Source organism: Larus michahellis, chromosome 1 (assembly GCF_964199755.1).
Source record: "Larus michahellis chromosome 1, bLarMic1.1, whole genome shotgun sequence".
Lineage (NCBI taxonomy): Eukaryota > Metazoa > Chordata > Aves > Charadriiformes > Laridae > Larus > Larus michahellis.
The window spans coordinates 55,370,703-55,394,496 of NC_133896.1; the positions used below are offsets into that span (position 1 = coordinate 55,370,703).

General features: G+C 44.9%; 1 protein-coding gene across 3 annotated transcripts; it reads left to right on the plus strand.

The window, feature by feature from the left end:
- Nucleotides 1-1,168: 1,168 nt before the first annotated feature.
- RANGAP1 (Ran GTPase activating protein 1) lies at nucleotides 1,169-22,637 on the plus strand. Of its 3 annotated transcripts, none has more exons than XM_074578164.1 (18): nucleotides 1,169-1,319; nucleotides 1,994-2,031; nucleotides 3,609-3,747; nucleotides 4,983-5,110; nucleotides 6,027-6,086; nucleotides 6,725-6,904; nucleotides 8,182-8,316; nucleotides 9,518-9,676; nucleotides 9,866-9,979; nucleotides 11,501-11,600; nucleotides 12,320-12,404; nucleotides 12,818-12,983; nucleotides 13,428-13,541; nucleotides 13,884-13,986; nucleotides 14,729-14,817; nucleotides 16,631-16,752; nucleotides 21,746-21,857; nucleotides 22,110-22,637. In XM_074578164.1, the coding sequence occupies exons 3-17, from the start codon at nucleotides 3,636-3,638 to the stop codon at nucleotides 21,813-21,815; spliced, it is 1,737 nt and encodes a 578-aa protein (XP_074434265.1). In that variant the 5' UTR covers nucleotides 1,169-1,319; nucleotides 1,994-2,031; nucleotides 3,609-3,635; the 3' UTR covers nucleotides 21,816-21,857; nucleotides 22,110-22,637. The 3 variants fall into 3 exon arrangements, with proteins under 3 accessions (XP_074434265.1, XP_074434276.1, XP_074434254.1); XM_074578175.1 differs by having other exon boundaries at nucleotides 1,224-1,319; nucleotides 21,746-21,860; XM_074578153.1 differs by lacking the exon at nucleotides 1,169-1,319 and adding an exon at nucleotides 1,326-1,501 and having other exon boundaries at nucleotides 21,746-22,637.
- Nucleotides 22,638-23,794: the final 1,157 nt, after the last annotated feature.

Consider the following 23,794-nt stretch of genomic DNA (forward strand, 5'->3'; position numbering starts at 1 on the left):
CTGATAAAAAATCACTCCCCATCTCTCTCATAGGCCCCATTTAAGTACTGGAAGGCTGCTGTAAGGTCTCCCCAGAGCCTTCTCTTCTCCAGGCTGAACAACCCCAACTCTCTCAGCCTGTCTTCATAGAAGTGCTCCAGACCTCTGATCATCTTTGTCCAGACCTCCTCTGGGCCTGCTCCAACAGGTCCATGCACTGATTAAGTTGGAGGCCCCAGAGCTGGACACAGTACTCCAGGTGGGGTCTCACCAGAGTGGAGCAGAGGGGCAGAATCACCTCCCTCGACCTGCTGGCCACGCTTCTTTTGATGCAGCCCAGGATGCGGTTGGCTTTCTGGACTGTGAGCGCAAATTGCCGGCTCATGTTGAGCTTCTCATCAGCCAACACCCCCAAGTCCTTCTCCTCAGGGCTGCTCTCAATCCATTCTCTGCCCAGCCTGTATTTGTGCTTGGGATTGCCCTGACCCACCTGCCCATCAGATGTACTTTTATTTCTATACTCAAGAGGAAAAATGTCACATGCAACGTACAAATGAAGCCATCAAGCAAAATGATGCTTTTTGCATCCTTAAGCAGGAATGACTGCACGTTCCTGGCCGAAATGCTTTCCTCAGCTGAAAGGCTTGACAATAACACATTAAATACAAAGGTAAGATCTGCAGAGCCGTTATTAAAAACTAAGGTTCGCAGAAAAAAAGGCACTCGTGTCGCACCCGTGGATATGTGGGAGGGCTGCTGAGCACCTCGGAGCTCCTCTGCGACATCTTCCCTGCAGGCCCCTTGTGAAGGGGGCTGGGGCCGCACACCGCAGAGCCACTCAGCCCTCCGGGACGGCTGCCACGGCTGCCGCGCCCCGGATCCCGCGCTCTGGAGAGGCAGGAGCGGCGGTGGCCGAGGGCAGGGGCAACCGGCCCCACTCGGGGACGCGTGTGGGAAAGGGCTGGGCCCGCGCCCGGGCCCACACCGCCTCCACACGGCCTGCCTCCGCGCGAGGCATGCCGGGTACTGCCCCCCCCCCCAGGACTACAACTCCCGGCGTGCCCCGCGGCCGCCCCATAGCCCCGCCCACCCCACAGCGGCCGCGCCGCGCCGCGCCGCCCGTCAGCACCCGGTGCGGCGCGGGGTGGGGTGGGTCGTCTCTGTGACGTCACGCCGCACAGCCAATCCAGGAGGGGAGAGCAAAACTGCCTGCTTTCAAATCCTCCGCCTCCCCCGCCCGCCCCCCCGCCACTTCCCCCATCGTTCCCGGCAGCGGCGGCGTGAGGGCTTGGGCCGGTGCCACTCGATCGCCTCCCCCAGCAGCCGGCGGCGGCGCGGAGGTGAGAGGAGGCGCGGGGGGAGGGGGGGGGAAGAAGCGTCGAGGGGGCAGCCGCCGCCGCCAGCCGTTGGTGGCCGGGGGAGCGGGGGTTGTGCTTGAGGCGAGGCGAGCCCGCAGACTAACCCACCCCCCCACCACCGGCGCCACACCGGCTCCCCGCGGCGCTCCCACGCGGAGGCGACGGTACCCCCTCGTGGGCGCGGGTCACGCGTGCCCGGCCGCCCCCGCGTGGGGTGGGACGGGGGCGGTGGCCGTTATGCGGGGCCGGGGGGGGGGGGGGGGGTGGGCCGCGGGGAGCAGGTGGCGGCGCGGCCGGCGCTCGGCAGCTTCCCCGGGGGAAGAGCGGAGTCGTGGGCGGCGGCGGGAGGAGGAGGGTAACCTTGGGCTGTCACCCCGGGAGCCCGGCGCTGGGCCCTCCGTGTCCGGGAGAGCGGAGCCGGCTCCTCCTCGGCACAGCTCGGCAGGGACCCGGCGTGTTGGCTGTTGGCGTGGGCAAACAGTTGTAAATAAAGCGTTCGGCTGGGACTTGACTTGTTTGACCATGGAGAAGCGTGGTCAAACAGCTTCACGCAGTCCCTTAGCAATGAGGAATCCTCTCCTCAGGCATTTCCAGATCTTGTTCTTATTTGCCAAGCGTACTAACTCTTCAATTTTTCATTATTTTTTTTTTAAAAGCTTTCCCTGCGGAAGAAGTAGCGGTGAAGAGACCTCTGGTAGGTTGACAGCTGGGTGTGGCTGGCATGTTTGCAGTAAGGCATGCTTCAGGATGTGATGATGGAGTCATATGTTGAAATTAGGAAGGAGCCTGGGTGTAAGGTGAAGAAAGTAAAAGGGGATTTAAGGCAAAGAGAAGCAAAGGGAGTGGATACGGCTGTAGAGCATAGAAGGGCGTCATAGTAGAACAGATTTTTTTAAACAGTAGGGTGATGAGATATTTAAAAGTAAAGTTAATAATTGAATGAGGTGAAAAGACTGACTTGCTTGGATCCTAACTTTTGTTCCTGCCTGGTAAAACCTTCACGGGTTGGAGGATGTCCTCTCTTTCTTCCTTCTCATTCTTGGATTGACAGAGGTTGGGAATATCCATCAGTCGGGTGTCTGTGTGGGCTGGTAGGAGTGGAGTAAATTATGTGAGCACCTCTCTTCTGGCAGCACCTACTTGAGAGGACAGTCATCCTAGAAAAGTGGTGTTGATCAGCCTTGGAGATGTTCTTTTCCCCCACTTTGTCCAAAAGCAATACTAAAGGTGATGAAAGCTGAAGAGAAGCTGTACTCTGGGGAAGCTGAAGGCTTCATGGCTAGGTATCAGGGGGAAAGTACGTATGTACAACTTTTGTTTAGGGTTTGTTTTAAAACCAGCACTGTTGAACTCAGAGCTGCAAGAGTGTGGGGCTTCTTCAAAGTCACACAAGAATGGAAGAGAACCAGTTTTCTGTTGTAGGAGTGAACCTTCATCCCTTCTGACACCTGAATTCTGTTTTATATGTATGTTGCTTCTAAGCACTAGTTGTGTGTAGTTTTTTATCCCAGCTGAGGTGCTGGGATAAGAAGCATGTTCTGTTTATCCTGCTGAATGAATGGAGGCCAGTTACTTCATGCAGTGATTGATATTCATTAAATAATGGTATGCCAATGCTACTAGGCATGGTTAGCTTCAATTTTGTGCCTCAAGGCAAAATGTTCACTAATCCATCATCAGTGCAAGATCGTCCTGTTTAATGTGTGATGAATCTGTGTGGGACATCCAAAAGGAAGGAGAACCTGCATCAGTGAGGGTTTTGTATGCAACACACAATGTTTTCAGCAGCTCGGTGGTTCTAGAACTGTGCTGACAAGGGCATTACTGGGGATATCACTGAAAAGCAAAAACTGTTGTATTCATTCTAGCTTGCTTTGGAGAGCAGGGGAAATGCGCAGCATGTATAATTAAGGGATGGGGTTTGAGGAGAGAGGAATGTTACATTTTAATTGTAAAAGTGTTGTGCAAGGAGTAATGTCTTAATGTGGCCTCAATCCATAGTTTTGGCTACTGGTTATTTATGAAGTGTAACAACTGCATCAAAACCCAAGTCTCATCAGTGTTGGAAGAATCAACACCATCTGACTGGTTTTGGAATATTAATCTAGCTTAGCTGTCATAAGTGAGCTATGGGGAAAATGACACACTAATGACACTGAAAACTCAGATTTCTCAGGAACAAAAAAACACGTTAGTGTTCAAATAAACATGATTATTTATACAGATTATGTATTGTAGTTTGCTTTTCTTAATGTTTCTTTTAATTGACAGCTCTTAACATTTGAAAAAAGCAGAAAAATGGCATCAGAAGACATCACTAAGCTTGCGGAGTCACTTGCCAAAACCAAAGTGGGTGGTGGACAGTTGAGCTTCAAAGGACAGAGCCTTAAACTCAATACAGCTGAAGATGGTAAGAGAAAATACCCTTGTGTTTGGGAAGCGTCTCCCTGAAATTCTAAAGTCTTGTGGTTAACCTCCTGCTAATCCTGTGTGGGCAAGTTCTCATAATATTAGCTGTGATGCATCAGCTACAGCTGCTTCTGATAGACACCTCACCTTCCCTTCTTGTACCTGCTCTGACCTGGTGCCCTGGCAGTGCTACAGCTGGCAGAATTGGGGTTTGGCTCCCTGGTGTGTAATTTATGTTTTCTTAGTGTTCTCTCCAAGTGCTTTTGACAGTCACTGTGCATTAGAAGTCAGTGCTCCTTTTAAAAGCAGTAAGCAAGCTGTTGAGACAAGTAGATGCTGCAAAGACATGTGCAGAGGAATGGGCTAATATGTTAGTCTGCTGCAATAGTCCAGTTTCTTCACAAATTCTGACTGATTACTCTTCTTATTTTTTTTTCTGGAATCTCTCTTGCTGGTGTATATGTTTTTCCCAATTAAAAATGTCTTGCACTGGCTGCTAATGTAGTAAATATCTGGAGAAAATGTATATATTCTTAGAGCAACATTTCTGCCACACCAAGAAACAGCATGTTCTTCAGAGATGTTATTTGCTATATGTCCTATAGCACATATCTTTTTTTATGGATTCCAAGGTGAAGCTTTTTTATATGCTGCTTTAGTAGCGCAAAGCCACTGAACTATGGGGAAAGGCTTTGGAGCTTGGGAATGATAACAAGTGCCCACTGACAGGAGAGACTCTGCAGCCTGCTCCTGTATCTTGCATGGGATTACTGTAGAGTTAAATTGTTCCACCCTGATGTGTTTGCTAAGCAGGTGTCTACTTTTGTCAGTCCGTGGAAACTTCTTCCTGTTGATATGGCACTGATTCCCATCAATTTTTGGCTTAGTCCTTGCATCTTTGTAAGCACACGCACTCTAGCTCCTCAACCATGTGCTGAATGGCAGAGGAATCTTACTTAAGAAGTAAAGAAACTTAGTTTTGCAAATAGGAGGATGCCTATCAGAGAATAGAACTAGAAATAAATTATGAAAAGGCAGGGTGGGGAATGGCGAATGTTCTGTTTAGTGATCTGACACTTTAGCTCTGTTTCCATTGCTGTTTCAGGATTCTTTCAGATAATGTTGTTCAGCTGTTTTCTCTAAGGGTAGAGTTGAGCAAGTATTGCTGCATCAGAGTGTTACTCTGGTACCTAAGATGATAGTTAAAAGGCCAACTAAACTATCTGCTTTTTGCAGCTGAAGAAGTGATCAAACAAATCGAGGAATTTGATGGCCTGGAAGCTTTGCGCCTGGAAGGCAACACTGTGGGTGTGGAGGCAGCAAAGGTCATCGCCAAAGCCTTGGAAAAAAAATCAGAACTCAAGGTGAGATCCTCAAGTGGGTGGTGGTGAAGGGAAAGAACTAATGTAGAAATACTGAAGGCCTATCTACGCTCTTCCTGCAGTAGCCTGCCTTGAGTTAGCCCCAAAGCTTGCTTGGCAATTCTTCTAGTAGGAAGAGCAACCATATGAAAATACAGCAGAACTTGGGGACTTTGGGGTAGTGGGAATGCTTTCTGTGTTCCTAACTGTTCCTGTTCAGAAGGCTTACTGTCTTAAAGTTGGGAAGCTGTGCAGGGAAGAGCCTCTCTGCAGAGGAAGCACCTGTAAACAAAGCACTGTGGCAACAGAACTTAAGTTCTAATGGAAAAGCGTTTCACATCTTCTGGAGAATGAGTCTTCAGAGAGTGCCTGAGTAGGGAAGAAATAATGGAGGATATGCACTAGGGAGGCTTTTCTGTGTCCAAGCGATGTTTCCCAACTGCTGTTCTAGCCTAATGTTAGGAGGATGCAATGCTGCTAGAGGCAATGTCCTTTGCAGGAGAGGAGTATGAAACCTTGATTCATGTTAATCACCCAAGTGTGGCTTTTCAAGCAAGTCCAGATTGTTGAGCTCCATACCTTAGTAAAATCTGCATTCCTAATGTATCCTTCAGTTTCCTGATGCTTTTTCCTGGGGTAATTTTCTCAGCAGGAAAGAATTCCAGCTTGAATGCAACAACAGTTCTCGTACAGTGTTATTTACAATGTGCATTTCAGTGGCTTTATGTCCTTGCAAGTGAAGTAATTGTAACATTAGTTCTCATAGCTCTTCAGCACAATCAAATGACAAGCCCAAGGGAAGGCAGACAGTATTAAGCTGTCCCCAGTGATGTAATGCAGCCTGTATGTGTAAACCTCTGTACAACTGTGGTGTTCTAAATATTTTTAATGGCTTCTATCTGTATGTTTCTTATTTTAGAGGTGTCATTGGAGTGACATGTTCACAGGGAGACTAAGGTCTGAGATTCCTCCTGCTTTGGTAAGTAAAAACTAGATCTGAGACTTCTGACTAATGTAACTTTTCTCGCCTGTCATGCTTTTTGTGGGAGAATGTTTTTTAGCACAGAGCTGATTTGTCTCTACGCTGTTAACACTAGGTGAGTGATTCTTTTTTGCTCCTTCTGTATGAGGTGGAGAAGAGTAGATAAAAGGCCAAATGCAAGTCCACGCTAGTGAAGAATCTTGTCCCTTGGGAAAACATCATCATGATCTGATAGATAGAATGGGAACTAAGCTTTCTAAATAAAAGCATATGCTGTCTCTTCCAGAGCATTACAGAGCTCCCCACCTCCTTGTGTCCTGATAAACTCATCAGAATGAAAAAAATATTTCTTTTAGCACTGTTGAGGGGGAAACTCACTTTGAAAAATCTGTATTTGACCTGAAGGGATGGGATAACTTCCTGGTAACTGCCTTACGGTTATCTTTAGCTTAATTTGCACAACTTCTTCTCTGGCTTTAGTTGTAAAGTTTTATTTCCCCATGCAGCTTTGCCAAATGTCTTCAAAGTGGAAATTTTTTGCAGCATCACTGTCATACCTAGCCACTGCAGTGATGCTGTCACCAAAAGTCAATCCACTCCCTCCCACCAACTCACTGCCATCTGTTTCCTTACAGATCTCTTTGGGGGATGCACTCATCACTGCTGGAGCCCAGCTGGTGGAGCTGGACCTGAGCGACAATGCCTTTGGGCCAGATGGTGTGCGTGGCTTTGAGGCACTGCTGAAGAGCCCCGCATGCTACACGCTGCAGGAACTCAAGCTCAATAACTGTGGCATGGGCATTGGTGGTGGCAAGGTAAGGGTTATCTTCTTTTTGGGAATGAGGTCAAAGCCAGGACTTGGCTTCAGACTGCCCGACATGGGATCACAGAATGGTTGAGGTTAGAAGGGATCTTCGGTGATTGTCTAATTTGACTTCCCTGCTCAGGGCAACTAGACCAGGCTGCTCAAGGCTGTGTCTAGTCAGGTTTTGAATATCTCAAAGGATGGAGACTTCACAGGCTCTCTGGATAGTCTATCCCAGTGTTAACAACCCTCACAGTAAAAAAGGGGGTTTTATGTTTAAATGGAATTTTGTCTGCATTGGTTTGTGTGCATTTGTGTCTGGCTTTGCCTTCTTTACACCACTTTCTTCCCCCATTGTGTCATTCTGTCTGTTCTTCCACGTGGATAAGATCTCCCCCAGAGCTTCCTCTTCTCCAGCCTTAATAATCCTAGCTCTCAGCACTCTCCTAGTATGTAAAACTCTCCAATTCCTTAATCATCCTGGACTCACCCCAGTATGTGTCCGTGTAGGAGCCTGGAACTGGACACAGCACTCGGGTGCCTTTCACAGGGCTGAGCAGAGGAGAAGGATCGCTTCCCTGACAATCCTTTTCCCAAGGCAGACCAGTAGCCTTTCTTTGACGCAAGCACGTATTGCTAGCTCATAGTCAACTTCTCACCCACTATGACCCCCAGGTTCTTCTCTGACAAGCTATTTTGCCCCCAGTTGACCCCTAGCTTATGCTGGAATGTGGAGTTATTCCTCTTCATTTGCAGGACTTTGCGTTTTCCTTTAATGAGATTCTTGTTGGCCCATTTCTCCAGTCTCAAGGTCCTTTCCCTCTATGTGTTTTCGTGGATAAATTTCTGAAATATGAAAAGCTCATCTGTTTTTCCAGGATGGGAAAACAGTTCTATCCTGAACATTAGATTCCATGTCAAGAGAGCTAGTAGCCTTGGATTTGAGAGAACAATATTACCAAGCCTAGCACAGAAGGATGCCTGTTGGATGAAGCGGAAAGCCAGGACTAAGTGTCATTATCACTAAGACCCTATCTGTTTGCCTGTTTAAGAATTGAATGTTCTTAATGGGGTCAATGTGTTCTAGTGTTGAAAAATTGTAATTTCTTGCCTAAGACTGTAGTGTGCAAGTGTTGTAGTTACAGACAGTTTTATTGTATGCCTTACTGTAGAAGCAGATGCATTTCAGCAGTGACCAGAAGTATTTCTTGAAAGCTGGATGTACAAAACACATTTGGGTTCCTTCAGAATGTGATGCTGAGGTAGTATAAACTGCTTTATCTCTAGATATTGGCAGCTGCTCTGAAAGAGTGTCACAGGAAATCAAGTGCCCAGGGCAAGCCGCTGGCTTTGAAAATATTTGTGGCTGGCAGAAATCGTCTGGAGAATGATGGTGCCACTGCCCTGGCTGAAGCCTTTGGGGTAAGTAGCAAAGCAGAGCTTCCTGACAGCAAAGTGGAGCAAGGTCGGCTTAAGTGCTGATGATGTTGAAGATAATGTATGCAGAGCTTGCCTCAGCTTGGAGGCAGTGGCTGGCTGTTGGTTCACTAAAGCGGTGATGTTGTTAGCTGCTGAAACTGGAGTCTTCAACAACTGCAGTTAGAATTGATGACTGAATATTTATGTGATATAAGTTTCCAAACACATAACTAGTGCATCGGTAGTTCCTGAGGGAGAAAGAGGCATTTCTTGAGTATATTAATAGTAGTCCTATTCGTTCTCTGCCCTTTGTGCTAATGGAGGTTATCTGGTACTGTGTAGATGTATCACTGACCTCTGGAGTGCTTCTCTGCCCAGTAGTTCAATCATCTAGCAGAAGCAACCTAGTATTTTTCCTAGGATCATCCTCTGAGGGCTCTAAATGGTTCCTAGCTTTCTCTAGCTGTCCCTGGCCAGCCAACTTGCACTTTTGTTGGAGGAAGAGAATTCACTGTGGCTGGGGCCACGTACTTTCCTTTTGCTTCCTCCACTGCTGCTAAAAGTAACTTCTGAATTGTAACGCATATTTTCAGGTATATTAATAATGATATTGCAGGTTATAGGTGTTCTTCTTTGTAAAGAGCTATCTGAATGTACCTTTGACTAATGAGCAATCATAGCAAAACTAAGACTTCTTAAATACTTGAGGCATGTAACAAAGTGATGCATGAGGAATTCAGACTGAATGGCACTACCAAAATGGGATTAATTTTGTGATGTGCTCTTTAGTCCATAAACAGTGTTCATACTGGTTTTCTTTTGAGTCTGCTTCTGCAGTCAGGGTGAAATGTAGATCTTAATTAAAAAAAAACACTGTATCCAGTGATGTTGCTTGGTCTGTTTCAGGACTGTTGAACCACAGGTGAAGAACTCTTGTTTTAAGGTATCCTAGAGCAGACACGCTAGGAGGATGCTACCTGTGACTTTTAGAATTGGGGGCTTTATATTAATCTGACACTTGCCATGAGCATGCGGTTTCACTTAGATATGTGATGTAATTGCTGGTAAATAGTTCTGTGTAGAAAAGCTAATGGAGTTTTGAGTTGGAGGAAAACAATTGTAGTCAAATCCTAAAAAGTAGAGCACTATGCTCGAGTTGAAGTATGTCTTCTAACAGCTTTTTTCCAATTGCATCCTTTCCCAGATCATTGGGACTCTAGAAGAGGTCCATATGCCACAGAATGGAATTAACCATCCTGGCATCACAGCACTGGCCCAGGCCTTTGCTGTCAACCCACTACTTAAGGTTATAAACTTGAATGACAACACTTTCACAGACAAAGGAGCTATCGCCATGGCAGAGGTGAGTTGTTCTAAGCAGTTGCTTTGTGTTTGTCTTCTGCCTCCCAGTCTTCTCAAATATAGCTAGCATTGGCACCTCTGGGATGGTGGAGCCACATGCCACACTGCGGAAGGAAAGATGACCTTCCGGGATTGATAGGACATTCATTTACTTCCATGTCTGTACTTTCAAATTTGTGCTGTCTTGCAGACTCTGAAGGCACTTCGCCAGATTGAAGTGATTAATTTTGGAGACTGCCTGGTGCGGTCAAAGGGTGCTGTTGCTATTGCTGATGCTGTTAAAGAAGGGCTTCACAAATTAAAGGTATTGTGGTCTTGCTGTTCAGCTTTGAATATCTTTTGAAAACGCTTTGTTTCCCATTTACTGATTATTTTAAAGTGGGATTCACTTCAGTGCAGGCTCTGTGCTCACAATGTGAAAGCAATAAACAGTAAGTAGATCAGTGGCATTGCCACATCCAGCTAGGACTGTTCTACATGGAGATGTATCAGTGATCTGTTTAGTCTCCACTTGATGTTTTTGAAGCTGTTGGTTCAGGTCAGCAAATGATATTCAAGAAATCTGGTAGTGGAAGTATCTGCTTTTAGAACTTCTCAGAGGGTCATGAGTGGGGACTGAGATGTTCCTCTTCATGAACAGCCTGTAATCTCTTCAGCATTTCAGAGTTCATTCAGTTAATGCTTTTTTCTTTGTTAGGACATGTATTAAAGGCCCAAATATTTTTAGGTTCTTGGCAATACCACAGCCTCCTAAATCAGTATTTGCATAGGATTCATATTTGACAGCATTCTAGACAGGCCCAAGTCCTGTCAGTAATGTAAGTAAACTAGGATCTCTAGAAACACCTGCCATGGGTCACAACTGCACTGGCACAGATGCTGAACACATAATTCCTAATCTTGCAAGCTTACGGTCAAAGACAAAAATTCAGCCCAGTGCTAATATTTATTTACATATATGAACCTGGTACAGAAAGAAGTAGGTGCTTTGTGGTGTGGGATCTCTGGCTCAGGCTTCTGCTGGTTCTACTGGAACTTGTGTCTGAATCTCCCAGGAAAACTTAAGTAAGGATTCTAATGGGAGTATTGAGATGAACAGCTGGAAGTTAAATCCTTTTTTCTAGAGCAGAAGTGGTTAAGGGAGGGTAGCATGAAGCAATCGTAGCTGATTCATTCTGTTCAAGGACTGCTTCCTTTTTGCTGTTAATATTAAATCTCTTCTCTGGAAAGGATTGATTGAGCACAACGTGGAATGGTGGGGGATGGTGCCTGGCTGTTGAATAACTTTACTCTTACTAGACTATCCACGTTGTTTCTCTGTTGGCTGTGTTTATCAGAAGTAGTACCACTGGTAGCTTGTCTTTTGAAGGCTTTAACTTGCAACCTAAGCGTTCAAAAGCAAATGTGCAGTCCATTGGGTGTTGCAGCTACCCTTCTTCAGTAAGACTTACTGGTGTGTGAATTCTGGAATGCTCTTATGACCTTTGAATAAGTGAAGATCTCCAGTCAGCCGATTGCTAAGGACTGAAATGGTTGCTACCTTTTAGGTGAGCAGTCAGAATGGTGTGGTCTCTGTGGTTATTTTAGTAAAGTGGTTACCTTCAGTAATACTGCTCTTAACAATAGTATGTTTCAAAACGCCCCTTTTAGATACATGAAGTAGGAGTATGTGTCAGGTTTTATTTCCAATTAAAAATACTTCTTTTTTTCCGCTAAGAGCCTCTTCAAATGAGAGTCTTTCCAGAACACTTGTGAGCACCCAAAGCTTATGGGGATGATAGACGTTAATAGGAATTCTGCAAACAAATGTTCTTCTGCTTCTTAGGAACTGAATTTGTCCTTCTGTGAGATCAAACGAGATGCTGCTCTGACTGTTGCAGAAGCTATTGAAGATAAAGCAGAGTTGGAGAAATTGGATCTCAATGGTATGTTTGCTAGATCAAAGTATGTCTGAACCCAACTAGAAACCACTAGGAAGAAAGTTGACAGTATCACATATTCTAGTCTTCAGTCGTCAGCATTTTAAAAATGGTACTCTGAGAGTAGCTGAACTTGGATAACCTTGGGACAGGAAGCAGTTAGATCCTGAAAGTTTTCTTAAGCCAAGAACGCAGTTAATTGTTAAAGTTAAGCAGTTTTGGTGCATCTCGTAAGGTGGAAAGATGAAACTGATACCCATACCTGTTTTCAGTAAAACTTTTTAAATTGTTCCTTGTGATCTCAGATATTTCACACTTGCAAACAAAAACCTCTGTGCACATCTCTGCAGAAGAGTGGGGGAGCTTTGACCGGTGTTGGCTTTTGCTGTTTGTACCTTGGGTCAGTGTATTTCAGTGGTACTGTGCTGTGTGTCCTTGATTTAGAATTGCTGAGAGCAAGAGCTGTTTGTAGGACTATCAGGAAGACTCTGGAAAGTTAGGTGTTTGTTTGTCTCCAACCATTGTGTAATGCTGTTGAAATTTACTTAACAACTGTTTGATTCTGGTAACTGAAATCTGTATTGCTGCCTCTAAGGTATGGTGTAGAAATGACTGATAACTGTTCAATTTCAGAAATAGGAGATAGACAAGAATATACAGCTAAATCCTCCAAACCAAACTTGTGTGCATCTGTTAAGTCTAATTGCTTTCTTCTGTCAACGTAGGTAACTACCTGGGAGAAGAGGGATGTGAGCAACTCCAGGAGATCCTTGAGGGCTTCAATATGGCATCTGTGCTGGGATCTTTGAGGTAGGCAGGGTACCAGAGTTTAAATCGGGGAATTTTTCTGGCAATTTTCATCGACACTTTCATTCACCTATCTGAAAATAAGAACTGTAACATTGCAGATGGCTGTTGGCCTGAGTGTGCAGTGTGGAGGAGTCAAAGGATTCCATAAGCAGGATAAGCCCTTGTGTCTTATTTTCATGGATGGACTTATCTTAGTGTTAGCTATTGATTGCATTCCTCACTCTTTGCTTGCCACTGTCAACTGCGTGACCTGAAGCCTGAGTGTCCTCTGAATCTGTTCTAGATTGAGATGCACTTCTTGCAGTAAGACTTGAGGGGAGGCTGCTTGTTTTGTTTTTTGAAAAAAATGTTTGAGTTAGTGTACAGGAATTGCAAGTATGTAATTAATGTAACACGTAACTTTCAAACTTTAGTGATGATGAAGGGGAAGAGGAGGATGACGATGAAGAAGAGGAGGAGGAGGGTGAAGCTGAAGAGGAGGAAGAGGAGGAAGAGGAGGAGGAAGAACAGCAACAACTGAAGGAGAGAGGACAGGGAGAACAGCAGTCACTGACTCCTAAGAAGATAATTGATTCACAGGTAAGCTTACTTCCAGATGCATTCCTGTTTCCTCAGATGGAGGAGAGTAAAGGAGGAAATGAGTGCTGGTGGCCCTTCACATTCCTGTGTGGGCTGGCACTGTAGTAACAGGCAGGGAGATAACATGCAAGAAATAAAGAAAATGGATGACTTGGAAACAGTTTTGTTAAAGTGTGCATGTGCACACATGCATGGAGGGAAAAGTTGAATAGCAGCTGTAGCAAACAGGGGTAGAAAAAGTCTTCCCATATCCAGAAAACAGTGGGAACTTTGCCATGCAGTTGTGCTAGCATATTCTGGCTGTTCCAACTCGGGCTCATTCCAGCATCAAATAGATCAAATCCTGAACTGACATACCTGTGTCCTGACCTGTCCTATGTGCCTTTGCTGAACCAATTTATGTACTTCGAACAGTAAACTTGAGATGGATTCTGCCTGTTTCAGGATTCAACTCCAGTGCCGTCTCCTCCTGTGGATGTCGCCACTTTCCTTGCTTTCCCATCACCAGAGAAGCTGCTGCGACTAGGACCAAAGTGCTCTGTGCTGATAGCTCAGCAGGTAGGTGAGCTGGTGGTCTTCTGTGCTTGATTCTCTCTCAGAATCATTTAATCCCCAGAGATGATAACTTTCTTTTGAGACCTAGGTCTGCATCTTCTCCCCAGTGATCCCAAGTAACCTTATGGAAGCAGGTGATGCTTACACTGGCACCAGAGCCTCTACTAAGAATGTCTTTGTTTCACAGTGTTGCTTGTGCCTTGTGATATGGCCCAGGCAAAATTGTTGTCAGTCAGCTTAAGACCGTAATTCTTGTCACAGTCCTAGCAGAGAACCATCTTCTGTACTTGGCAAGCAGTGAACTGAATGACCCTTGATTTTTTTTTATTTTTTCTTGTCTTTCAGACAGATACATCTGATGTAGAGAAAGTAGTTACAACACTCCTAAGGATATCCTCGGTTTTCAAAGATGACGCTCCAGTGAAAACAGCAGTGCATGAAACAACAGGTGACTGGTCCTTTTTTCACTTCATAGTGTGACCTTCTTCAGTGTCAAAGACACTGGTGCAATGCAGAGGAAGGCCCCTGTGGGCCAGGCCATTGGACTGTTTTGTCTCTGGCAGCAGGAAACCCCAGATAACAAAGTACCAAGCTGTGCCGCTGTGCTGCTGTGCGGAGTGAAAGTAGAGATTCATTCTGAACTTAGCATGTGCTTCCAGAATATTGTTCCTGAGGGAGCCCAGGAAACAGTTGAACAAGCTTTTTCATTGTGTTCTCATTTATTTGGGTTTAAAATGAAAGGTGAATCCTTGCTGGCCTTCAAAATTTTAAGTCTCTAACTCTTGCTGCTCTAGTTCATCTGAACATATTTATATGCATGTATGCACATAGCATGAATGTTCAAATGCATTCAATAGAGCATTTTGTGATGCATAGGACTAAGGGCAAATTGCATATGAAGCTTGACAGTGGGTAAATTTGGGGGGATTTTTTTGCATTTTTGTGGCATGTTTTTTTCTTTTCCTTTGTATCAGGCCTTATACCTAAGGACTGGGTTTTATCTGTCTCGGTGTTTCAGAGGTTATACCTAGTCCCTGCAGAGACAACTGGAATCTCAGCAACTATTACCTCCCAAAACTCTTGTAATAGCTGATATTCGCTGAGGTCCTGTATGATCAATCTTGATCTTAAAAATCTGTAACAGCATCCCTTTCTGTATTGTTTAATATGATGCGTTTATTTCTTTATAGATGCCTTGATGAGAAAAGCCTTCACTTCTGCCACATTTAATTCGGATGCATTCATCACAAGCCTCTTGATCCACATGGGACTACTTAAGGTGAGGAAGCAGGAAAGAGTTAAGTTATGGTCTGTTTAGGCTGTTGAAGACCAGACTGGCTGGGTTTTGGGTAATTATGTTGCCATGGAAGCAGCTGGGTGCCTGTGCATGCCTGGTGCCCAGGGACAATAGAAGTCTGCAGGTCCAGCAGAAATTGCAAATTGCAAGGTTGCAGTAGGATGGAAGGAGGTGTCAGCTCTTTGTACCTCTTCTGCTTAGTGTGCTCTGCATTCTCAGTAATCCCTTAAAGGTAGGGAGCGTCAGGTAAGGAAATAGTGCTGCTGCTGGACTATGGTGTCTATGAAAAGCCATGTCCAGGAGTCTAATCTACAATATTATTAGTTAATGTGGTCCTTTAGGGCATCTGTTAGTAGCATGGCTCAACAACATATATCCAATAGCTTATGCTAGATCAGTAGCGTTCAACATCATGCTTTAGAGTATCTTTGCCAAATGCTAGAGTCAAATATGTAGTTACATGGAATAAATTTCCTCTTGAGAAAACATGGAGAGTCAGTAGAAAACCTGCAAATTGCATTAGAGTACCCATAGCTTTACTTTTGATGAGACGAGTGGGAGAAAGGTTCTGTCTGCAAATTTAAGTAGCATTTTTGCCTGCTTTTGCTACAAGAGGTAGTTTCTCACTGCCTAGAAGCTGAGAATGGAAATGTGGACCAAGACAATTCTAAACCACAGAATAGCAGTAATCTATGTTATAGCAGCCTGCTCTTAATTAGGCTTATGTATTTCCTTCTGGTAATGTGCAACTTGGGATTCAGACAGCTGTTGACATGCTTGGATACATCTTAATTTCCTAAAAATCAGTTTAGCTTTTCCCTGTGTTCACTGGACCAATGCTGAGCATCCCATTTGTCAGACAGGTCAACAGAACAAAAGATGGCTTTCTGTTCTGCAGAGTACTTGTTTCAGGGACTACCACCTGCCTCTTATCATGTACAGAAAATAGCAAATATACATGAGGCACAGAGCACAGACTTGTGCTCTAGAAGAACTCTTTCAGACCGGGAAGTGGTGTTGATAGTAAAGCCCTTGAGGATCAGCCAGGTGATTGTTTGTCCTCTGATATCAGCTTCCATCATTTTTTGTCCCACATAGCTGGAAGCACCCAAGTAATGGATAATCTTAGCACCATGAAATACAAGATGATACACCTGGGAACACAAGTCCAAATCCTGCCTACAGAGTGAAGTGGAGAAATAAATGAAAACAACGTAAGACTTGGGATGTGTAGGTTAGCATTACATTAGGAGCAAGAATAACTTGATGCATCATGTAAGCAGGGGGATGTATATTAGCTTTATCTTGTACATAATTGTGAGACCAGTTCTGAGAATACTGCATCAAGTGTTGGAGGAAGCCTACTGAAGGACTGGACATAGTATAAAAACAAGCTACAGAATACTTGTAGTATTCTTGTAATACAAGAAAAAATTATGTAATTAAGGCAACAGAATTCTTTATGAATTGGAATCTGGTGGAATTCCTTAGAAGAGCACTTTGACACAGAGACTCTGAGAAGATTGGTCTGTTTCACTTGCAAGTTCATCATTTCTTTCCCCATTACTTCTGCTGTCAATTGCTGTCAAAAGTTCTTGATGCTGCTTTATTACAGATATTGATGCTGGGAGGCTATGGAGTTGGCTACCTTTGTCTTGAGGAACATTGCACTTAATCTAGTGAGCAGCTTTCTCTCCTGCAGTGTATGGGAGCACTTCATTCATTGCCTCTGTGAACTACAGTGGATCAGATAAAATGGTGATTGTCTGATGTCTTCGTCTTCTCCTTTTCTCAGAGTGAAGAGAAGATCAAAGCTGTCCCCAGCCTCTATGGTATTCTTATGACCTTGAACCATGTGGTCCAGCAGGATTATTTCCCTAAATCCCTGGCCCCAGTTCTTTCAGCTTTTGTCACAAAGTGAGTATTGTACTTCTCATGCAGTTTTCTCTGTGGGAGCTAGTGAAACTGATGGTCAATAGCTACATGCGAGCTGTTCTGTTAAAGCCCACTAAATATCTGTTCTGAAATTAAGAATTAATAGTTTAATGGGTGTCTACTTTTATCTTGCTTACTCCAGAATGCAAGGTTTAGAGTACAAAAAATCTTGATTCTAAAGAAGAAATAGTGGAAACTGGCTTTGCAGCTAACTGTCTCTGAAGCAGAGACTGCTAATGCCAGTCACAGAAGAGGTGTTTTGACCTTAAGGAAACCTGCTGGGTTTCTAACCGTTGTTTGAATGAACTATGGAGACATTGGATTGAACTGTGCCCTGCAAATCATCCTTCTGAGTTTGAGGGTCAGCAGAGCTCTACCTGAATTGTCATGCTGTGTAACACGAACACCAGTAGATCAAAACAGTGTGAAATACAAAGACTGAATTTGTTCCTAAATGAAACTGTTCCTGCTGTGACAGCAACAAAGTTAGTGATTATTTTTTTTGAGAACTAATTTGGGAGCGTAAGTGTTGAAGAAGCTGCTTCTACTGCCTGCTTCTATTTAATGTTGTTACTTATAGGTATAGAATCAAGCCCCACCAGCTTTAGTTTCTTTAATGTCTTAAAGCATGGAAGCCATATCTCTTCTGGATTAAATCAGCATGAACTTTAGCATTGATGTGACTTAGAAAAAACACCCCAAATAGTCCTTTTCTCAAGAGAGTAAGAGCTTCAGCAGTCAAGGGGAGAAACAGTCCAAAATTATCACTTTAAGCAACGCCAGCAGAGGTCTGAAATCCATTTGGAACTTGGTGGCTCTTTGGCTCAGCATGGACCATGTGTCACCTAGGGTGAGGGCAGCTTTTTAACAGGTTCCAGAATGAGGCTTAAGCCTTCCTGGTTTTCACAGTATGGGTAAAGTAATACACAGATGCTTAGGTTCCCTTGCTGATGAAAGGCAGAGGCATCAAATACTTGTGGCCGGTATGAAACACGGATGATAGGGATGCAGTCAAGTGTTGGTAGGCAGTCTTTTCTTGGCCCTACTGGGATTGGAAGCAGGCCAGTTGTGATAGGGGAGAAGAATTTTTCTACGCATTGGTGTGTCTGAACCTGTCAAAGCTGATGTGTAGCAGTGGTATGTGTCCAGCCATGCCAAGGTCAGTTTTGGAAAATAAAACTATAACTATCTTGTTTACACATGTGCAAATGCTAACCCAGAGGCACTTCTGGTATAACAGTTTGGCTCCTCTTTGGCTTGATCAGGCTAAGAATTGGGCAGTTACAAGCCAATGACTATATGCTTTACCAATTGAACAAATATACCTCCAACTCTTAGATGCTGGAAGTATACCTCCAAGAAGTATAACTCCAGCTCGTTAGAAGTTTAAGCAAGAATTATCAAGACTTGCCACATGAAGTTGTCCAGACAGATCACTGGATTTCTGCTGTTTCCTGCACTGCTGCCTGTGCCTGTGATCTTGTTTGTTGATCAAATAGATGTGTACAGTGTTAAGGGTACAATACCAACCCTAAAATAAAAGGGTGAAGAAAATGATGGCTTACTACTTCATTAGGCACTAATTATGCAGAGAACCCAGCTTGATCAAAACAAGTACCACTTAATGTCTACCAGCCTCACCCCTCCAAACAGAGGATTTAAATCGCTTGAAGCTGGGAATGCAGAAAAGGGGACTTTGGTTCAATGCTTTTGACCCTTCTAATTGCTTATGTCAGATTCCAGTGCCTAGAGTAGCCTCATAACTCGACATGTCTTTCTAGACAAACTTGTTCCCCTTTCCCTGTATGTGCGTATTCAGGCCTCTCCCAGGTTCCAGGCCTGCAAAATACCAATACATGTTTTTCATCTGTGGATGATGCTGTATGTGAGAAAATGAGAAAATTCTGGTCTTAATGAATTAATCAACAAAAATTCCATTGAAGCCATAGCCAGCATTTCACTGTAAGTAGAGGAGGGTAAGGTCTCTTTCTGAAAGTGAGAGATCGCTCAGAGGTCCTGTAAAAGTCGAGTGAGAGCCAAGAGTCTCACATTAGAAGGCAGATCTCTCTGCCTGCTTTTGGTATGTAAGGGTGCTAATGCCAAGCCTAAAGAGTGTCCCTGGTGCTGTGAAATTCTTGGAGCCGAAACTTTCTCTGGTTTGCAAACCCCTTGCTTGCAAGGTGTGATAGAACATAAGTTTCTTTATGATAATATGCAGCATAATGTCCTGCGCAGCCAAGAAGATGGATCAGAGGGCTGGAGCACCTCTCCTATGAAGACAGGCTGAGAGAGTTGGGGTTCTTCAGCCTGGAGAAGAGAAGGCTCCGAGGAGACCTTATAGCAGCCTTCCAGTGCCTGAAGGGGGCCTACAAGAAATCTGGAGAGAGACTTTTTACAAGGGCATATAGTGATAGGACAAGGGGTAATGGCTTCAAACTGGAAAAGGGGAGACTTAGATTAGATATCAGGAAGAAATTTTTCACTATGAGCCAGGTGAGGCACTGGAACAGGTTGCCCAGGGAAGTTGTGGATGCCCCATCCCTGGAGGTGTTCAAGGCCAGGCTGGATGGGGCTTTGAGCAGCCTGGTCTAGTGGGAAGTGTCCCTGCCTGTGGCAGGGGGTTTGGAACTAGATGATCTTTAAGGTTCCTTCCAACCCAAACCCTTCTATGATAATGAAGTAAACACTATATACAAGCAATACACCTTTGTTTTATAAATACATGTTTTTCTTAAAATGCTTTCCCTGAGGGAACAAGGAGGACAGCTATTAAATCCTTTACAGTTGCCTGGAGAGAACAAGAGCTGTTCAAGAACCACAAAGTCCAGTTAAAACAGCTTCTCAATTAACCTGCACTCCTTGTCTTTCATTGACATTCAGTCAGAACAAAATTATGTCCTAACCTTAAATCAAACCTCTAACTGGTTAACCTAGTAATCTGCAGAGCTCTATTTCTGCAACAAATCTACTTCTACTCTGTCCAACCCGTGAGTCCTTTGTTTGCAGCAAACCAGTATGCCTTTTTGTGATACTCTCTGGATTTTTCCTTTAAGATCACAGTTAGCTCCTCTGGGCTTCTAGAGCTGTAATGTTCTTGTAGCTGTTTAGGCTAGAGCTCTGCTGCCTTTTGCTGCAAGGGGTTTACTTCTGGAGTAGTCATTCTACTCCTTTCTTTTGTGACAATTTGTGATGGTGTGGGTAGTGCTCTCTAATCAAAAATAATAATAAAATTGCCGATATGGACTGTAAACAGCATCCATCTTATTCTGCCATCAGTCCTTATTTTCTTTTTTTTTTTTTTTGGACACAAGAGGGTGCTGTGAATCCACCTGTGCTTTTCCATAATTCTTGAGGTGGAAACATTGAAATGTGTCTCTGTCTACCTGCCTACCCACCTATCACTTGCTGGAGGTGGTGGGTTTTTTGTGAGGGGTTTTTGGTGGGTGTTTTGGGGTGGTTTTTTTGGCTCCTCTTTGCTTTTTGGTGGGTGTTTTGGGGGGTTTTTGGTTTTGTTTTTTTTTTGGCTCCTCTTTGCTGTTGAATTGGATCACGTCACTGGCCTCTTTCAACAGCCTGTAGCACAGAGTAGTGGGCAGTTTAACTCCAAAGCAAGTTGGGAGGCTCCGTGGTGTTAGAGGAGGCTTGGTGTTAGGAGCAGGGTCTGAGGGAACCTATCTGTGATCAATGTCAGCAGTTCAGGTTCATTGTTCCCAAAAGCGGGGAGCTGCCAAGACAAAAGCAGCCTCCTCATTGCAAACAGGGCTGAGTCTTCCAAAGCTGGCAACTGAAGTACCTCACCCAGCCGCTTTGGAGATAAACTGCTAGTTGTAATTGTGTCCTGTCTGTTCAGTGAGGGACACTGAATGCCTCTTGGGTGGATAACAGGGGTTAACTCTTCTCCAGAATCTGGTTCTGTCAAACTGGAGCATAGATGGAACCTTATACCAACCTCTGCAGCTATTGCCCTGTACCATAAATCCAGAGGTGAACTTTTTGCTCCTACCTAGATACTCCCATCTTTATATCGGCTCCCTCTTCTTTCCCAAATCGTGTAGACCTCACTGCTATTAAGGTTATTTTGCTGTGTTGGAGTAGGAGAAATATAAAATTAATGATTTCCATTCTCAGAACAGTGGAAAACATTGGATTAAAATTCTTTGGAGAAAGTTCCCTAATGGATGGATACAGGCTGCTAGAAGTTGCAGCTAGCCCATGGAAACAGAAATATACGTTACTGGGAGGTGCTGGGAAGGTTAGGGAGATTTAGCCCCACATTAACCCTGATGTAACTACAGTTCCATCATCTAGTTTCGAGGAGCAGGTTACTCTGTATGAGGTAGACCTTGCTATGGTAATCTTTGTGCCAGCTGCTTTCAGCCAGTGGTCCGCAGGTTCTGCGGGCTATTTGTAATGCCCTCCAAAAGGTGGCCCAGCAAAGCCAGTCAGGTGTTACTTGACCTCAGGGCTGGGGAGGGCCTCTTCTAAAGAGTTAAGCCCTGAGACCAAAGTCACCATTGGGTCAAAGAGAGCAGATGACCGGGTGAGAAAAGATTTGAGTATGAGCAAGCTTGTCTTTGTTTTGAGGCCCTAAATGTTGAACCTGTATGGAAAATTCCATTGCTGGGAGGGAAAGGGGGTTCCACCCACTTCCTGCTACCCAAACTGAGACACTGGGCTGCAGACATCAACTTGCTCATTTTTGTGCCTGTGAAAATAAATGTTTGATTCTTGGCCGTTGTCTTTCTGACTCGGATTCAGCAATGGGAGAGAGAATTTTCCACAGCAAGCTCTGCATGGGAAGCAGTGATCCGTGCATAAGTCAGGGAATTGTTTCAGAAGAGATGACCAAGGGAAAAAGAGAGTTTTGGGCATGCCAGCCCAGCGCACTCGAAATAGTGTTTATTTGCTCATTCAAAGTCAGATAAAAGCAGTTCTTAAATTTAGAATTTTAAATCTCTCTCTCCTCTTTCCACAGACCGAACCGTGCTCTTGACTCCTGTTCATTTGCTCGCCACATGCTCTTACAAACCCTCCACCAGCTGTGAGACAGGAGATGTGCTGCTGTGCCCTTCCCTCCTCATAGGACTGTCGTCAGCAGAGAGCTCAGAGCTGCATGATGGGAGAGGATCCCAGAGCCCATACAGACATGCTCTCCTTTCTTTTTTCCTTTTCTTTTTATTTTTCCCCTCCCCTCCTGTCTCCCCTGTAGGAGGTCTGTCCTTCCTTCTGCTTTCATAAACTTGGACAAATTCTGCTGAATTTTTTTTTTTTCCTACTCCTCGTGAAGTGACTCCCTGGTCTGTAGGGCAGGTACTTAACGCTAGGATAAATCCGTGCAGCTCTGAGCTCTGCATGAATTACAAAGAAGAGTCCTCCAGTCACATTGCCAAGGGTGTGCCAAGACTCACATAGAGCTGAGAAGCGCTCTCAGCAGGAGCAACCCAGCTGTGCATTTTATTTCATTGTATTGGACTGTGACTCCTGCCTGGTAGCACTCAGCGCTGTGCAGGGGGGAGGCTGCGCTGCTGCCGCCACCCCTGCTTCTCCAGGCCAGGGGGGTGCTCGACCCCCTTCTGCTGCTGCCGGCTCAGAGGCACAAAGCGTGCTCCGCTTTGTTTCTTCTTTCAAGTCCATTTGTCGAAGGTCGCATGTGGCTGATTTGTATTTTAATATACTGCTCCCCTGCTGCTGTGGCTTGGAATATTTGTGTAGTGTGGCTGACCCTGGTGGCCATTGCTTAAGGGAGCAAGCATATTTTTATTGTAAATTTTGTTGCCGTTGCCTGTGTTATTCCCTCTTCCTGCCCTTTCCCTGTCCCTTTCCCTTCTCTTCCTAATTAAATAGGCTCGGTTTGGAAATGAATACAATCCATGAAATCCCTGTGGAATACATGTTCCCTTTCTCCTCCCTTTGACAAAACACGGGGGCCGCGTGCGCTGTTCACATGTTTGAAAGCTGAGCGTGTGTAAGAGCGTAAAGAATCAGTGCTGTGCTCGTCATTCTCGGGTAGGGCTGTGCTTTTTTCTTGTCCTGAAGCAGTAGCAGCAGCTGCCCCTAAATCTCTGTATGGAGGATTGTCCGTGTTCCCGCACGCGTTTGTGGCACCTACCTGTACAATTCCTGAGCACACAAGCTCCTCCTCCTCCCTCTTTTTTTTTTTCGAGCCTCTGGAAATCAACACATCTCTTTAGGTAGCAAAGAGTTATTCCTTCCCTCTCTGTTTTTCAGTGGGAGGAGACCTTACAATTGATGTACAGTATAAATAGGGCCAGCGCTAGAGAGAAGTCAAGGAAATGGAGTCAGCTGTCTCTTCCCTGTGAGAGGCAATGTGTACCGCAGCTAGCAGCGGGCACATGCAGGAAAAATTGGCGTTAACTCACAGGTTCTGCGAGCAGCAGAGACAGGAAAAAGGGCTTGGGGCACTGGATTGAAATAAAGCGTGTGGTATGTGCAAGACCTACTTGCATGCGCTCTCTGCTTAAGTTCCTCTAGGTTGTGGGGCTGTTCAAGGCAACCACTGGTGGAACTGGGGTGGCCGGGGGAAGTTCTGTGCGGCTGTGATCCAGCAGGCTCAGGAAAGCGGTGTCTCTTGTCACTCTGGCAGGGGAGGTGCTGGCCTTTGCGTAAGAGCAGTGTCCTCTCATCAAACAAAAAGGCTGCCCTAAGGCTAAGAGCAAAACACATTTTCTCCCAGTTTCTGTGACTGAAGCTGGAACTACGCTGTGTCCAAATGGGTAAAAATAAACTGAAGTGAAGGTACCTGCATCTGCAGAAGGAGTTGCAATCACTGCAGGACAAGCCCCTGCCTCCTTCACCTCCTCCTATCCCATTCCTTCAGCTGCCCGTTGCAAAAGCAAATTTGTTAATTTTTTTGCCGCAAGCTTGAGGGCAAAATTGAGACATAAAAGAATCTGTATTTTCTGTAAGTCTTGAACCCAGCGTAGCTTTTCTTGGAGGCCCCTGGCCTCTTGCTGCTCTTCAGGCCCCTCTGCCCTGGAGGAGGGGTGTGGAGAAAAGGAACATG

Coding starts and splice junctions, on each gene's coding strand:
- RANGAP1 (XM_074578164.1), top strand. CDS start 3,636: ATGGCATCAGAAGACATCACTAAGCTTGCGGAGTCACTTGCCAAAACC. Junction 8,317..9,517: donor CCCTGGCTGAAGCCTTTGGG/GTAAGTAGCAAA, acceptor ATCCTTTCCCAG/ATCATTGGGACTCTAGAAGA. Junction 13,542..13,883: donor CTGTGCTGATAGCTCAGCAG/GTAGGTGAGCTG, acceptor CTTGTCTTTCAG/ACAGATACATCTGATGTAGA.